The sequence below is a fragment of the Nesoenas mayeri genome (genome assembly GCF_963082525.1).
Source record: "Nesoenas mayeri genome assembly, chromosome: 2".
NCBI classification, from domain to species: domain Eukaryota; kingdom Metazoa; phylum Chordata; class Aves; order Columbiformes; family Columbidae; genus Nesoenas; species Nesoenas mayeri.
In genome coordinates, this window is record NC_137543.1 from 125,751,073 (window position 1) to 125,769,371 (window position 18,299).

Genomic DNA, 18,299 nt, shown 5'->3' on the forward strand with positions numbered 1-18,299 from the left:
AACTGAAAGAAAGTAGCAATTATCAGATTCGCAGTAGTCTTTCTAAATATGACTTCCCCAGTATTAGTGTTTGTGCTTGCTAATGTAAATAGTATTTCATAAATTAGTGTCTAGTCACCTGTCCTTAGTGATTATATTACATATATAATTGTCAGTGTAGTCACACCTTTCTTAGTCAGAGAAAGGTAAAGTAAAATACTTAACAGTCTGAACAATATTGATGAACGAAATCATGTCTCTGTTCTTTGCAACTGATTTTTTTTTTTTTTTAAATGTACTTTGCAAAACATTCTGACGAGTGACAAAAAACTCCAAAACTTACTCCATTATATGAGTAGAAAGGCTTTGGGAGATTTTTAGTGATTTAACTGGTATGGACAGAGGTTTCTAAAGTTTATAAAAAGGGAAATATAAGCATGCTAACATATACCTTTGCTTAATTTGCTATTGAAATTACTTCTGTGGGTTTTTTTGGTTCCAAATAGCTGTGCCAGAATGTAACTTAGCATCATCCAGGTTCTTTATATATATGTATTTAAGGGCTTCAAAAGTACTGTAGAAATTGTGGGGTCTTTTTCCAGCATTATGTTTTGCGAGATGCTACATTCGCCTTTCATTTTTTTTTCCTTAATTGAATAAATTTTTCCATTTAACTCTTAACATCTGAAAATTTTTGTATGCATATTTTCAACTTTGCAAAAGTTGATAGACTCTTTGTATAACATTGGTTAGGAAACTCAAAAGCAACCATCTCCCGCCACTGCTTTCTGAAGTTAAATGTAAAATTCTCTTCCAACTTTTACTCCTAAAGGGGCATGAATTGTAAATGGACAATATTCCACATCTCTAATAAATCTGTTGCTCCCTCAACTGAAGTTTTAACTATCTCTCTGTCATTATGCATCCATTTTTAAAATCAAGTAGATTGAGAAATGTTTCACTAGAATATTTTTCTCTGTCCATCTTTCTTTTAATACAATAAAAAACCCTGGGGTTAATAACAAACCTTTCTGTGAGATTTGTAACAATTGCTGTGTTGGAGAACGTACCTTGACAATCACCATAATTTATACGAGTCTTAATCTCTCTTAAATTTAGTAGAATATCTCTGAAGATTTTTTTTTTAAAGGGATATTCCAGTTGGCTTTTAAAAAATAATTCCACCAGATTATGATGCGATCTCTCTATAAACTGGGGTATGAGGTCATTTTTGGAGAATAAGTTTGTTTATTTTATGAAAGGCATCTTCTTTCCAGTTAAAATAGTTATTTATTCTTCTTTATGAGCTTACGATACATATATATCTCCCTCTGTACATGTGCGGGCTGTGTACGTATACATATGCGCACACGTGTACAACATATATATATATATTTATTTTTTTTTTTGAATCATGGCAGGTGATCTTTAGAGGCGGGACTGAGTATGGATCATTTGAACGAGGCAACTCAGGGGAAAGAACACTCAGAAATGTCTAACAATGTAAGCGATCCGAAGGGTCCACCAGCCAAAATTGCGCGCTTGGAACAGAATGGGAGCCCATTAGGAAGAGGAAGACTTGGAAGTACGGGAACTAAAATGCAAGGAGTGCCTTTGAAACACTCTGGACACCTGATGAAAACTAATATTAGAAAAGGTAATACTTTTGATAATTCTGAATTAAAGGAATATGTTTTCTAATGTTTGGGGAAGGGAAAGCAGACTTTTGCATACTACTTCATTTATATTTTAGGATTAAATCTCCATTCTAAAATACTATATATTCCCAACTCTGATATAAATCACATTTGGGAAATGTAAGCTTCATGCTTGGGTGGAGCATCTTGCTTTACAGGGTGGAGTCTGATTTTTGTTAAGGTAAAGGCTAGCTGCCCTGATGAAAGCAAATTCCTACATTGAAATTGAAGTAATATAATGCATTAGTTCTTTTGAGTATGCGTTGGGCTAAGAAACGCAAAAAAATCTAAGAGCAAGTACTGACCCCCAAAACAAATTCTCGCCTTTCCTCTTAATGATGGTCCAAGCTTGGAAGGGCAGCAGTATTTCCATAACAGTTGCAAGGTGGTTTAAAGGAGAGAGTGTAAATCTTTAGGTATCGCATTGGAAAAGTCATTTATGATGTCAATCTTCGCAGTTTATTTTCTTAAGTACAATTCATTATTGAACAATGAACAACTTGGGTGTCATATTTTTCAGTGGCTGGTTTGCTGTAATTAGACATTTACACAAGGAAAAGGCACATTTAGAATCATTCATGTTTGTATATGGATGGCTTTTGTTTGCATTGAAAATACTTTGAATGGACAATAATCTATAAATTTTGCTTATCAAAATGTGTAAGTCTTTTTGACCATGTCCTGCAGGCTTGTTAATTTAAATTAAAATATGCTGCATGTAATTTGGCATTTGTTTTAAAACAGCCTCTACTTTTCTCAGTATAATCGGTGTATGTTTATAATCCAGATTTTTCTTGCATTTGCTAAGCAAAGTGCAAAATGCAACCAAGACTATTAAATGCACAAAGTTAGAAGGCAGAGGAATTTCATTGTGTCCAATGCATAACATTTATCGTACAATCATTTATTTTTTCCTCGGTTTGGCGAAAACAAAGAATATATTGATCCTGAAATGAACAGACACAGCAGTCCGTATTGTTAGATCTTTATCTATTAAAAATGGAAAAACAGCACTTCAGCAAATTCTTTGGCCTCTGCTCATGATTACCCTATTTATTGATTGTTTGCCAAGAATGTATACATCTTAAGAAAGCCAGGGTAAGAGCATTAAAAATATAATTTATTACGGCTTTTCAAGCAGAGTGCATTAATATTGTACAATGAAGCAGTGGGGCTATATAAAAAGGACTTTCTGACGCCTGCAAACATATAAGTTCCATAAATTCCTAAATAGGAGATTTCAGCTGTCTCTGGTATTATGTGATATTTGCACAGCAAACTTTAATGCCAGGACAGTTTTAGACAAGGATTCTACAGACTTCAGTGCTCCGTATGGCAGACGTGCTGTTTACACAGACTCGTAAACCTTCAGCAAAAGCTCTAACACTGCCTTCAGGTTTAAATCATGCTGTATTTTTAGCAGCGAGCACTGACCAATGCTCTCCCCTTTAATACTAGAAGGTTATGAAGTTGCTGCACTTGGAGTTCTTGCCAAGTACTAGCAGGAGTGATCAGCCAGCTGAGATTGTGCTCTCCCGTATAACATTTTTCACATTAACAGAAGGACACTAGTGACAGTTTGCTAAAAGATTTAGTGGCTTGATTTGTAGTCAGATGATACCTGTGTCGCGCTGTCAGGATCCACCTCTGATTATCTATGCTGTACAACGCTGAACGTCATCCCATGTTGTTTAAAGTACCACATTTTCCAGAACGCTGCAACTCACGAGATCGTGTACCTGGCAAAAAGCGTGCTGACGTGCAGCAAAGTACCTGTGTGTTGCTAGTTTTGTGTCTGATCATAGCTTAATTTGTAGGAGCTGATAAGGGAAAAAGCAAATAAGCTTTAGCTGTCTTTGAGTCTATCTGCACTGTTTGTTAAAATGAAGCTTTGTTTACATTTTATCTTCAGGTATTAATGGTGAAACTACTTAAGAATTTCAAGCCCTTACTCTAAGTCAGACAGTAGTAGGTCAAACATCAATTGTGAGAGACTGGAAGGGGAAAAAAAAAATCAAAAACACTACCTTTTTTTGCAGATGAAGCATGTGTGTGTTTTAGAAAGCTCTCCACAGCTTAATTAAAACCAAGAAGAAATCACCAATTTGCATGTACTGCTTTTGCTTTGGTCTTCTCTCCCTTTCTGACCAGTCTCACTTAGGTTTAAAAAAACAAGACAAAAAAAAAAGGCTCCTTCCTGCACTACATAAATATTGGCAAGCTTTTAGTCTTGTCTTTCATGCTGAGCCTATTGGGCAAACTGGAGTGAGTTTGTGAGCTTTTCCAAGCGAGCCTGAAGGGGTTTGTTTGCCAGAGATTGACTCTCTGGTGAACAGATGTAGTTTAAACATACGTGCTTAAGAGGTATCTTTTTTATCATGATTTCTTGCTATACATTAGAGCACAAATCAACAGATGCAGTCTTTAAGCGTGTACCTATTGTCAAGAGTAAATCTCCTTTTTCGACTACAGTATGTCTGGTGCACCTTAGCAGGTTTGGAGGTTTCTGTAAGTCTAGAGGGCAGTGATTATAGAGGCATTAACATTGTAGGACTAATTGGAGTTCCTGGGTGCCCTGTTAAAATAACCCTTGTCATCATTTATGCTAAAGATGATACCCCGCTGGCAGGCTGCCATAAGACAGTTCTGTACATCTGCTTTTAACCCTTTTGCTTTCTGTCATTAAGAGATCCTTACCTGCTCTGCTAGAGACAGCGGGACAGGACCAGGGCCTAAGACCGCAGGTCCGAGGTCATCGTGTCATCTGCATCTGTCTGGGAGGCAGGAAGGATTTTCACAAAGTCTAGAAATCTGATTGCCAGGAGAGACTTTGTCCCTAAAACAGCTTGGGTCATTTGTTACTTCTCTGTTGTCAAAAAGAAGTGGGGATGCAGTGGGGGAAAGCCAAAGGAAAGGCAAAAGGTTGTTTGCTTAATATTCTGTGCAGCATAGGGAAGCATTTGTCGTAGGATGCTACAAAACCAGAAATTAGTAATTACTTTCAGGCATACCAAAATAGCAGTGAATGCCAGAAATGTGGAAAATAAAGTGCAGGAGGCAACAACAAAAAAAAAAAGCCCAAACTGTAGGTACACTTCTGAAAAAGGCAGTGAAATCATGATTTGTTTCTTAAAGATGCGAGTGAAAGTAGTGCTCAAGTGCACTCAATGAATGAAGCATGAATTAGTGTTAACTTTTGCCTTGTTTCCTTGTGTACTCTTTTCGGAGCGAATGTATAACATGCAAGGTGATTTGTTGTTGATGTTGAAGGCAATTAAATATTTTTGGCAGGACTAAGAAAGTTTTAATGTTAACGAACAAAATTATGTAGCTGGTACTAAAATGGCTCACAGTGAAGACATCTGCAGTATGTATTTAGGTTCTCATGCTGCCTGCTACTCACAACAAATCAGGCAGGACAGAGGGAATCAACTTCTCTTCACTCAACCTTGTTATTTCTATAGAAGGTAATTCTTTAATCTGTATCCGATCAAGCGAGATAAATTTGCATTTCTGCTTTTCAGAGAGGTGTATGCTTTGTGGAACTTTATCTTTTTTGGGGAGGGCGAGGGGAAAGGACTCAGGGAATATGTTTATCAAATATTTGTGATGATTCTTGATGCCTCCTCTGCCTGTTTGTACAGGTTTTATTTACATAACGCTGTACAGACCCACATACTCTACCTCAAGTTTAATATGTTAAATTTATTATTTTTTTTTAATAGGAAGTATGCTTCCAGTTTTCTGTGTAGTGGAACATTATGAAAATGCCATTGAGTATGATTCTAAGGAGGAGCATGCAGAATTTGTGTTGGTGAGGAAGGATATGCTTTTCAACCAACTGATTGAAATGGCATTGCTATCACTTGGATATTCTCACAGCTCTGCTGCCCAAGCAAAAGGTAAATAAGACTATGAAATTGTACGATGAATTATGTTTGTTTGTGGGGTCTTGGGGGAGGGGTAGGATTTCTTTCAGGAATGTGACGCAGGTTTTACTTTTTAAACTTCTTGCAGATTCTGTCTCTGTATTTTTTTTCTAATGTATTTTTGTTTAGTTAGTGCACATTTTGTTCATGGGGAATGTGGAGGTAGATTTTGTTGTTGTTGTTGTTTAAAGAAAAAAAAAGACTTCAACTGAATCATTAGTATGCTTATTGACCTTAATAATCTGCTCCACTGAGGATCCACAAGGAAGTGTAAAGCATATTTGAGCAGATGGACTATTGAGAGTCAACTTGCATTTATGACTGAATATCCAGCTCTGTTTCTTTTATTTTGTTCCTGATGGTTTTATAGACTGCAAAGTATTTTTTTTTGTACTGAGTCCCTGCATTGCAAAATCCTTTCTCATCTATTAAGAGGAATGTTAACTATTATATCATGTCCTATTGAATTAATGGGAACTTAGGAAAATATGCTTCTATACCTATTAAAAAATCTCTAGTGTAAGGCATTTGTATAATTTCATAATAGAGATAAAGCATATCCTCGGTGGTCTGTGGGTGGGTTTGGTTTTTTTTGGAGGGGTGTTCTTTTGTTTTGCCAGATTTAAGAGGCTAGAAACAAAGGTGGCAATCTTGTTAAAATCAGATATTTCTTTTGCCCACAGGGATTAGCAGGTAAATTACTTTTTTTTTTTTTTTCCTTCCAATTTTTCCTGCCTTTTTTCTCCCTACCCCCTCCCCTCAAAAAATAAAAATCCCACAGGGCTTATCCAGGTTGGGAAGTGGAATCCAGTTCCACTCTCCTATGTGACAGATGCCCCTGATGCTACAGTAGCAGACATGCTGCAAGATGTGTATCATGTGGTCACACTGAAAATCCAGTTACACAGGTAAGTTGCATACCAGTTGTGGGACGTGAACTGTTACTTGTCTGCTCTTACTGTTAATATTACTTGTATTTAATTCCCACTGTGCTATGTGCTCAAAGTACAAAGGCTTATCTAAATTCCTTTTTAGTTACTCTGGTTCTTCTTTAACTTACAGTATACTAGTGCAAAAAAACTTTTATAGCTCTGATACATAGATTTTCTTTGGATATCTCATTAAAACTATATTGCATTTTAGTCAATTAAATGATGCATTACAAGAAGGCATTTTACATAAAGTTTACTTAAGAGAAAAATATTTTTGCATATCATGAACAGTACCATCTGTGTGCATTTTGTAAAAGAATGACTTGCTCACACTTATTGTTGCTGTCTAGGTTCTTAAATTTCACAGTAACAAAAAAGAAAAAGACGGTTAATATATTAATGCTTTTCATGATCAGTCGTGAGAAAGCATTACACCTTAAATTGTTTTACCAAGCGCATCAGAGCAGGAAGGTAGAAGTAACATGAAAAAATAGTCGCCACATGCAGCTGATGTATAATTCATGCATCAATACAGCAGATGTGTTGTATAAAGTAATTAACTAATCGGAACAATCAGGAGACCGAGAGCAATCTCCAGATGCATCTGCTTGATGCGCAAAATGAAATCTGTCTGTCTTAAAGGAATGTTCTGCAGCAGGATGCAATCTTGTAATAATCCCTTTTCTAATCTGTGTTTCAAATAGTTGCCCTAAACTAGAAGACTTGCCTCCTGAACAATGGTCTCACACAACAGTAAGAAATGCTCTGAAGGACTTACTGAAGGATATGAACCAGAGTTCATTGGCCAAGGAATGTCCCCTTTCACAGGTACTTAGCATAACATGTAATAAATAATAAAGCACTATAGGCAACGCTGATGTGAGATTTGAGATTTCTACAGACTGTAGCAAGTAGTACCCGTGGAGTGAATCTGCCAAAAATGCAAATTCATTTGACCACTTCATGATCTTTATAAATATGCCTGATTCATTTTGAACGCAGTCTTACGACATTTCCCATGGGGAGTCGTGAAAGGTTGTTTACACCACACTAAAATTGCCTCACAGCAAACTGGATTTTAACTGGTTTTTGTCTTCAGTCTTTGAACTGCTTTGATGTAACTACTTTTTTCAAACACATGTGTTCAACATGTTAAAAGGCTCTTTACTTACTGCTGTCAAAAGTACTATTGAATCTGAATGCTTGTTAGATAACCTACCATAGTTTTAAATGCTAATTCATAAAATGAGACAGTCTTTGGCATGCTATATGAGAAGGGAATAAAGAATAAAGCTCTTTGGATGATGTGTTGTTGTTGCAAACAACTAAAGGAAAATCAGCCATTTATTAGTTCTAATCAAAATATACCTAAACAAAAATGAAACCTCAATTTATGCATTGCTAAATATTGAACTGATGTTTTGCTCAAGCCTTAGTCCTATTGTTCTTTTTTGTCATTCTTTTGTCAAATTACTGTGAAGGCACAACTTATTTTTCTACGCAGTACAGCATCCAATGATACTGTGGTGGGGACATCATATTTATTTTTACCTTTTAAATTTTAAAATGTATTTTGTTGTGGTACAGTGGAGAAGTGGAGACAAATTCAATGTACAAATAAATGATGCAAGTTGTGTTAGGGAGGGAAAAATGTAAAATAAGGTAGTCAAGGTATTTTTATGGGGATTTGATTTTTCTTGCTCAGAATATCAGAGTCTTTGTTTCCAAAAGACTTCAGTTAATCTATAGAGGACCACTCGCTTTCTCTGTGTGCCTTTCCAGCAGATATATTAGCAGGCTGTTTTCCCATTGCTTTCTTTTCCCTGTGGTTAGATTGTTTGCAGTGATGTGGCTCCAGTATAGGAAGTTTTGAAGTGTAAATAATCAAAATTATCTTCACTGGTTGCAAACCATTCCAGTAATATGTCTGCAAAGTTATCTTGTATGTACCTACTATAAAAGCATGTGAGCTTTTGCAGTGCGGTCTTACGGAGGCTGCGGATAATTTGGCACTTTTCTCTATTTCAATCTAATAGTGCTAGTTTTTAATGGATGCTGGTGGAAAGCAAGTAAATTCTGTCGAGATGGAATATTTCATTTCTATTTGGACATTGTGTTTCACGTAGCAGCTTCTGTATATATGTAGATGATGCAATGATAAAGCAGAAAAAAAAGTTTTTAAAAAGAATACTGCACTAGAGAAGGTATCATGTACTGGAGACAATTCAATAATTATACTCTTTTAAAAATTGTTTTTAAACTGTAGTGAATTTTTATATAATAATTTTAATGGACAAAAACTATCTTGCCTAATAACAGCTCTTGAAGTTAGCACTAGAGATGACCAAAACCTCAGATTACATAACTCTGATTTGGGGCTGTTTGTTTACTGTTCTGCACATCTTTATTTGTCAAATAAAGCTTTGAACTTCTTTCTGCTGTTAAAAGCATGCTTATTGCTTTTGTCATCTTTATCTTCACCAGCGCTGCAGTAGCTGAGTTGCAAGAACTTAAGTAACTTCTGCTTTTCTTTTTTTCTTTGAAGACCAAATCATGTCGAGCTTGAAATACATTTATTTATTCTTAACTTTTGGAAAAAACAAGCTGTTACAGTGGTTGATCAAGAGCCCATCAGTCAGTCTAAATCTCCCTATTTCCCTCCGGGAGCTTGAGGCAAGATGTGTTGATCTGATAGTGTCCGTTTCACATGACTAAATTGATCCAAATCCTTCCTCTATTTGCCTAACTGATACCTCATCATATATGGCACCTATGGAAAGGACACCGATTTAACAGTATCTGTGTTTCGTTAAACGTATTAAATTTGGAAAATTGCCCTGCAGTGGTGTGCTGCTGCAACAGAGGTGAGAAGTAAGAGCAAGGCAGAGATCAGGAGGCAATGTTTCCTTAGAGGGTCCGTCAAAATGCCAGCATGGGAGACTCTTCTGAGGGCAGAGAAGAGGTCTCTCGTGTTTGTTATGTATTTCCACGGGCATAGGTAATGCCATATGAAGTGCTTCATCACAAATGCGAACTAATGCAGTGACACTGTACCATAACTTATTAACACTGTTATGGATATAATTTATTAACCACAGAAAAATGACTCAAAGTGGAAACGAGAGTAGTTATCGTTTTCTGTCACTGTCATTAGCAGTGCTTTATTTTGTGTAGGTGCGAAAGGTCTTGTTGTATTTAAGTTGCTGTACTCAATGCGTGGCATCTCCAAAACCCATGTAAGTGCGGAAAACTGAGAAACATCATCCTCACACAGAATTTACGATATTTTCCTAATTAATATTTCATTTTGTGCATTAAAAATTGCTCATATTTATTCAGAATACTGATATTCTGTGTACTGCAAAAAAACTCAAGCAAACCATTTTTATAGTTGGAGATATATTTAATAGCTTGAAAATATGTGAGCAAACAAACTTTGAGCTCCAGTTTATCTTAATTATAGAGTCTTGAAAACAGCACCATCTACCTGAGTGGCTTTGCTTTTTTTTTTTTCCTTTCCTTTTATTTTTTTTTCCCCATTTGCTTTCTTGTCCAACTAAAATCTTGGGGCGTACAGGTATGAGCTCTTTATGTGTTCCTCAGTAAAATATCACTGTGACTCTTGCTTTCCTTAGGAGACTTGGATACGTGCTCTCCTTTGAAGTCTCTGTAATTGTCTCACTCTGTGACTGCTGTGGCCACCCCCCAAAGGCCAGGTTTTATTGCTCAGTATAAGAGCCTGCATCATAGGGAATCTCAGTAGATATAACCTGGAGTCCTCAGGATGGACTGGAGCAAATGCATGGTTCTGAATTGCCGTGGAATCGCAGGCGTCTGTCCAGAGATTTAGTCTCACATTTTTTGATATCAAGCAGACAAGGTAAAAAACGCTGCAAACTTCATGTGGAAAAACCAAGCCTGTTCTGAATTATGCTCTGCAGTGTGTATTTTCATGCTTTACCTCGGTTTGCAGATTTTATTGCTAGAGACTAGCGGCATATGCAAATGCTGGGTGAAAGACTTCTTGTGTTTGATACGCACGGCTCGCTTCATTTCTGCTTGCTCTCCAGACCTCTTTTAATGGGGAAGGCAACTTGGAATTTAATCTTGGGCTCAATTTTGGGACATCTTGTACATTCCATTAAATCAGTGCATCTTGCAAGTGGCCTAGATCTCATTTCCCTCCTGTTTTGGCTCTTCAGTCTCCAAAGGGTTGTAAAGAAATTGTTCTACCATCAATTCTTATTTCCAACCCCTTGCACATAAGCTCTACTCTACCTTAGTCTTTTGGGAGCTGCTCTAAAGTGATCAGGCAGGCCTGTTGCTCTCATTTATTTAATGTTAGTCTTTCCATCTCTCTACTCAGCCTTAGTCCTAGCACTTTCATACTTCGTTTTCACAATTTTGCTCCATTTTGTTTTCTAGTGCGGAAGTCCCTTATTACTTCCACAGTTAACTGAAATACTACAGACTGTATTTATACTGATATTAATAAGGCTGAGGGTTTTTTGGTGGTGTTTTATTTTTTTTCCCTATTGAATTATAGTCTCTTACTCTCTCTCTGAGTGTATATATATATAGTTGGATAAGCTTTTATGAGGGAGCAGGGATCAACATGGGCTATTGGCCCAATAAAAGGCTGGAAATTATTTTGATAATTCTGGAACAAACTCAATGTGTGCTTTTGAACATTTGGATGTACCCCTTATCTTGAGTTCCTGTGACCTTTTCTATGAAAGGAAGATAACAAGTCACCTACCAAACGAAGAGATTGTAAAGATTAATTAGTATCTGGGCACTGCTTTGAAAATATGGCAGTGATCAAACGACATTGACTTTCCCACTGGTGTTATCTCACCTGAATGTTTTCTACGAAAAGATTTTTCTAAATGATTGTTGTTAGTATTCACAAACAGACTTGAGTTTTTAATTATTTTTTTTTCCACTTTATCAAGCCACTGCAAAAGCACATCTGAAGCAAGGTATTAATTCTTTCTCTTCCCCCATAGTATAGCTAGCCTAACTTTCAGTACAGTCGGTAGCCACAGATGAGAAAAAAACTACGCCTGACGTATAGTAAAATCTCAAATCTCATGGTTTATTATATATTAGAATATTTTGTAGAGGATATGCAGTATTTTCATGGAATATATCCAGAATCTGTGATACTTATGGACATAGTAATTTACATGTATTGTATTATTATTTTTGAATTTTTTTGAAGATATTTGTGTGTACCACCACCTCTCCCCTCCTCCATGCCTTTAATGTCTTTTACAAAATGTTGCTCTTGATGATGGGGGAATCATATTCTTTTACAGTTAGAGGGATATACACTTGCATTCTATAAAATGTATGTGCACACAGCAAACACTGATACAATACCGAAGTCTGAATAGTTTTGCACTTATGATAAATATATATATTCTGACTGTATTTTGATCAAACTTCCATGCTGTGGTGAATGACTGTCTTCAGCTGAGACGGGCACAGTATAGATCGTATACCTTGCTTTTTCGTCAAATATCCTGCCCTGAATTTGCGTGCTGTTTTGTGTAGACATTGTGCAGGCTTTATGTGATCTGGCAGAGATACCAGACAGAAAACTTTCTCATAACATGAGTGTTTCTCAGTTCACCTGATCTGAAGGCACCTGGCCATCATAACAAATAAGCAGCATAACAGAAATCTTCTGACATTTTCTTGTTACTGTTCTGACTCTCCCCACCTCTCAAAAATCCCAACCAAAAAAAATTACATTTGCTAAAATTAAAATTTCTAGACATATAAATAACCCAGGAATGAGCTATTAAGAGTTGCCAAAATGCATGCATTTTATGAGCAATTTTTAATTCACACTTTACGAAACTGAAAGGTGTTTTTTGCCCTCCCCTTTCAATTTTACCTGCCTAGACCTGAGATCAAGTCTTTAGATTTCTTTGTAGCTTGTGATTCTCTTTTCTCTTCTTCTCTTCCTTCCCTCCTCCCCCAATAATTAATAACCTGAGTAAGGAATGCAGCTCCTTTTTTTTTCACTTTAGAAGTTACTGTACTTTAGATTTTAAAGATGTCATTAATTATTTCAGGGGAGTAAATCCTTGAGGGCCTGGGCTCAGGTTTTGGCAGGCAGGGCCTTTCAACCCACCCCTCAGTTGCTCAAGAGCATTCACTCTGATGTCTCTTCAAGCTGACATGGTATCTGGATTTTTAAAACATTTTCAATTAACTGTTAAAATTTGCACTCGTGATTTTTAGTCATCCAGCTAGAATGGGCAGTACAAAGCCTGTTGCTGACAAGTTGGAGAGGATGAAATACGTGTGTTGGTAGAGCTGTGTGAGGACATCTGCAGGATACTCAACCTTTCAATTGCCCGATCTTTTGATCACTGATTTATGTTCTTTAAATGCATCTAATCGCTCTCAGTATTAAAGCTATGTCGGCCTAGAACTGTTTTATCTGGGCAGCACTCTATTAAAGGACAAAATATACATTCAAGGCCAGGCTGGACGACGCTCTGAGTAACCTGATCTAGTTGAAGACATCCTTGCTCAGTGCAGGGGGGTTGTACTAGATGACATTTGAAGGTCCATTCCAGCCCAAACTATTCTATGATTCCATAGCTATTTTTTTTTTCTGCTTCTTCATTAGAATTAACTATGATGATGATGTTAAAGTCACTTTCCAAAACAATTATGGGGCCTGGACTTATCATGGCGGGGAGAAGGGGAGCATACCTTGTTTCTCGAATAAATGGAGTTTCTGACTTCAGAGGACTCTGTAAGGTGTCAACGTGTCCCTTCGTATCTGTTCTGTCATGAGGTCATGTGTTTCCGCTTCTGAAAAACTGTCAAGTGTCCAATAGAGAGATGGTGCTAATGTTGATTCCTTTGTTTTTTTTTCCTTACACCCATAAAGTCAGCTGTGTGGAGATTTCTGCCAGGATCTCCTAAGAACAAAATAGAAAATTCATGCTTTTTAGGGGAATAACATTTTTGGGACTGTGCTCCCTGCTTTGTGCACTAACCCCTTGGGATTGTACCTCAGCAATTTTGAGAACTATGCCACTTCAACAATTATCTGCCTCATATAGACTTCAAGTTTTAGGGAAGTGACAAAGTGAAAAAGGAACACAGCACAGTTTTCTCTGGTCCGTTTTCCTTCTAGAAAGTGCATGTGTTGTAGAACTGAGCCCTACTCGACTTCTGGTTTCACTCAGTGGTCATTAGAATGGTATCTAGAATAACTGTCACTTCCAATATTTGCAGTGATGTTCTTCTTAATAGATATAGAAAACATTTTTCTTTTTACATTTAGTGGGTTTTGAGGCAGTAAAGTAATGCACTGCTACAAAATTCTGTATTCATTCATTCATGTTTCTTGCATACTTCTTAACACAGTCATGGCCGAGTGCAACCCCTGATTTATTTATTTTATTTTTTCCATAACTTTATTAGAGGGATAACAAGCCACTCCTCCAGTGTTCTTTAAAGCAAGATTGCAAATAAGTCTTTTTTTTTTCTCTTTTTTCTTCTTCTTCTTCTTATTGGCAAATTGTTGGCTGTAGAGTACTGCACAAGTATAAACAACATGAGAGATCCTTTAACATAACATGAGAGAGCCTTTAGTCGCTTTGCTCCCTAGCTTTGGAACTCATTGCCAATTGAAGTAAGGAAAGCTCTGGCTGTTGGGACTTTTAAATCTAGACTTAAAAGTTATTTGTTCTGTTTAGCATTTTTAAAATGATTCTATTAGGAATTGTATGTGCTTCAGTTTTAATTTTAACTCATAATGATTGTAAAGCACCCTGGGATGCTTGCATGAAGGGCGCTACAGAAACCCAAGATTGCATTGTACTGTGTTGTAATGTATTGTATTATTACATGGTGCTGGAGTTGGACCACGGACAATTCATATAGAAAGCATTTGAATACTTAGCTAAAGATAAGGAGTGCGTGTTGGGGGGGGTTACTGTCTCTTCTTGCTTCTTTTCCCCCTTTTCTGTCAGTTATTTTATTAAACTAAATTAACATGGCAGTTATTCCCTAAGAAATGCCAGCATAATTTACTGCTGCAAAGGGGCTCAAAATGTAAACCAGATGATAAACTAAAAATAAAAAAGTCCACATTAAGATTTAATTGCACTTCCCTTTCTATATTGCGTTCTTATGTAAAATACATTACAAAACAGCACTTTCTTTATCACTTCCTTCACTTTTAACTGAATTTCATTAACAGTAAAGAAATATATTGTCTTTGTTTCAGTAATGTCACTTGACAGTTAATCCCTTAACTTGATCTACATGTCTTTAAGTTTGGGTTTGGTGGGTTTTTTCTTTTTTTTTTTTAATAAAGAACATGATAGCACTGACTGGAGCCAAGTATTGCACAACCATGTGATTTACAAGTTTCCCAGCTTGCAGCTTTGCCAGTGCAGGTCAATTCACACCTGCCACACTTATGCCATTCTGATCCTCATGTTGCTTTTCCGCAGTGATTGTCAGAGGTAAAGAGTTGTGCGTGTGCCTCCTTCCTTCCCCCCTCCCCGCTCCAAATGCGTGGTAAACCTTGCGCATTGGAAGTGTCTGTTCAGGAATTAAATGGAGTTTAATTTCTGTCCATTAGGAAGCTACTATCCACATCGCCAATTAAGCCTCCTATTTAAGGGGCGAGGAAATACGTATGTCTACCTTTTAATCACTGCTGTGACTGGCTTGCAGAGACCTTCCCTGACTGGTTCAGTTATTACTAGCAATTGTGGGAGGCACAGAGATCAGAGTGGTTATAAAATCCACCCAAAAGCTGAGCAAATTCTATAGGTGCTGTAGTGTTACTGTCAGCAGATTGAAAGCTGAGGTATGTCTGTGTTAGGGGATGCAGGGCTGTAGGCATAAAGATGTGTCTGGAGAGAATTACTTGAATTGGTAATGATCTTTTTACCTGACAGGAATGAAAGCAAAGCAGGACCCACTTATTGAGAGGCAATGCAAAGAGACCAGTAGCTCTCACCTTGTCAGACCAGACTCATTGCAGTTCTTGGCTCCGATCATGACTTAGAAGAAAAGAGATGCATTTCTCAAAAAGACCTTGAGCAAAACTCCCAAAGCTTTTACATATTTTTTTTTCTTTCTTTTTAAATTAGTGATTAGGTTCTTCCTTTTTATTTCCAAGAAACATGGTAGGAAAACCTAAGGCAAGGATGAGCTTTGTCTCTCTTTCTTTGGACACTTCTCTAAGAACAGAATAAGTAGTATCAGATTCTCCCTGATACCTTGCAGCAATGATCAGAGAACAGGTTTTTCAGGACAGCAGCAACCTCAGACCTGCCTCACTCCAAGCCAGGGAACAAACTACTCAAAAGGGAAAACTTCTGTTGCCCAGGGGTGGGAACACATGAAAGTTTCTCATCATATACACCTGTCTCTTAATTATTTTTATTTTTTAAGTACCAAGATTTCCTACACTGAGAGTTGCAGTTCTTCCATAAGCTTGCACTAGAAGAGGGGAGAAAACTGCACTAAAGCATAAGGTGTGCCTGGCTGTGCCACCTTTCCAAAGAATTTGATGCTTTTTAGTAAACTGTCATGGAGAAGGATGAGTTTCATGATGATGAAAAACTGGGGCACACGTGGAGGATATCATGTCATTGGTCTTTGTGGAGATGGAGATTTCTGCTCCCTAAATCTACCAAGTGTGTTTGTATTGGAATCGGCATATCTAGGCTTTTCCAGAATATTGGGGAGATATATGTGTGTGTGTATATATATATGTACGTATATGTATCACAATAAAATCCCACCAATATATACTTGACAGCTACTATGTCCCCAGGCTCTTATAGCTGTGCTCCCCATTCTGCACTTATTGTAAGGAGGTGCTTTGTGTGCTAAACCTAATCTATCTATATTTATTTATTTTAATACGAGGGGTAACTAAGAACAATCTTTTAATAAATAGACCCTCAAAGTGCTTGTGTATATTCACATGGAAAGCTAGCTGAAACATTTCTCTGTCGAGATACGTTCGAGTTTTGCATCTTTTTATGAATTCTTCAGAGTGTCTATACTTTTCACAAACTCTTGTCAGTGAAAGGCAGCAACACAGAGGGGAAACTAGTATCTTGGCTAACAAAGCTGCTTAAAATGTCACCTTCATATGATTTTACTTAGCAGAAGTGAAGAATCCATAGCAAATTTCATGCTTTAACTCCTTTTTCTCCTGGCAAATTTTGGTGTTTTTCTTAGGACAGAAAGAAGTTTGTTCCTGTGCTTTTAGCAACATAAATATCCTCCCAGAATCTGGGTCTAAATGATTAAGAATGATCAGAAGTACAAGTGGCTCATAAAGAGACACGGGGCCTGAAACAATAAATCTGACACTTAAACATTTAAACAAAGGACAGGCAGAGTATGTTACATTTGGCACTAGAGAAGTATTAAAGCAAGCAATCAGAGGCATGAGAGATGCACTAACTGGGAGCAGAAATCAATGAAGTTCAAAGTAAGAGCTAGTCATATATTAAAAAAAAATGTATTTAGTGAAAGAGATTACTATGCGATGTGGTGAAAGATCCAGCACAAGAAGTCTTCAAATCAATATCAGATGTTTGCTCTAGCTCAGCCACAGGTAACTTGGCTGAATTCAGAAATCACTAGGTGAGCTTCTAGGCTGTCTTTTAATGTAGAGTCCAAATAGATGCTTAAAATGGTCTCTTTTGGTTTAAAAATCTGCAAAAACTTGTGTAGGAAAAGGTATCAAAGAAAGGATTTATCCTAAATAGCAAAAGAAATTCAGCAAGACAACTGTTAGTGCTACTGTGTCTGATGACTTCTTGTCTGGACATTGTGCCTTAGGGCTCAACTTCATGCCAGACATCTGACGCTTTGCCTACCAGAACAGTGGAATCCGAGAAAAGACTCGCTGAAAATCATGTCCTATTTCCCAGCAAGGAGATATTCCTTAACGTGGTGGATAATGCTGAGCAATTTTTAAGAGCCTCTTACAAAAACTGTACTGGAAGACAACCTTTGTGGTTGGTTGAAGATAGAACAATTACAAACATCTCTATCAGGAGAATGTATATATTTCATTTTTGTGGAAAAGTTTTATATGCCCAAAGCTGCATTTAATGCATTAAGATATCTAAAATGTCCCCTGTCACACAAAGCATTTGCATTAGGACAGCATTTGGAAGCACATGAATTAGGATTGGCTTTTCCAGATAGGAAACAAGTCAGAAGCGTTCTGACCTGACTGGAACAGAGTGCTTGGAAATAAAAACAATCCACCTGAGAGGATGAATGAAGGTGTCTTTTAGCTCCAGATTTTCATCAGATCAGTCTAGTGAGATCTCCAAGGTCCCACCTACCCCAGCCTTTATTCCTGTACCAGAAATGCTGGTTTGTCCTGTTCCCATCCACAGCGCATGATCTGGATTGTCCTCCTGGGCTCCAGCTTCTCCTAGTCTTGTTCCTTGTGTCCTGAGGAAAAGTGAGCACAGGTGTGCAGGCTTCATCTAGAGCTCTGCCTGGCATAGGAACAGCAGGAACCTAGAGGGGGAAATGGTTGGGGCTGAGGATGCTGTCTCTACATTACAGGCCTGAGAAGGAGGGATGGAGCTTGCCCTGGAGTAGCTGGTCCTGTGGAAGTCCAGCCACATTTGGAGCATGGCTTCTGGGTTTGGCTTCATCCAGCAGAAATTCTGTGTGCGTGCCTCAAGATGGGTTTGTGATGGGCACTGAGATAGGAGCAGTGGGGAGGGCCC

At 37.5% G+C, this 18,299-nt stretch overlaps 1 protein-coding gene across 5 annotated transcripts in view; it reads left to right on the forward strand.

Moving 5' to 3' along the window:
- Positions 1–1,425: 1,425 nt before the first annotated feature.
- SATB1 (SATB homeobox 1) overlaps positions 1,426–18,299 on the forward strand; it is a gene marked incomplete at its 5' end in the record, with an annotated part of 70,281 nt that continues 53,407 nt past the window's right edge. For all 5 annotated transcript variants that reach the window (XM_080340559.1, XM_080340560.1, XM_080340561.1 and 2 more), the window contains 4 exons: positions 1,426–1,636; positions 5,402–5,578; positions 6,387–6,513; positions 7,242–7,365. In XM_080340559.1, the coding sequence (XP_080196685.1) occupies positions 1,426–1,636; positions 5,402–5,578; positions 6,387–6,513; positions 7,242–7,365 (639 nt within the window). The remainder of the gene's footprint in view (positions 1,637–5,401; positions 5,579–6,386; positions 6,514–7,241; positions 7,366–18,299) is intronic.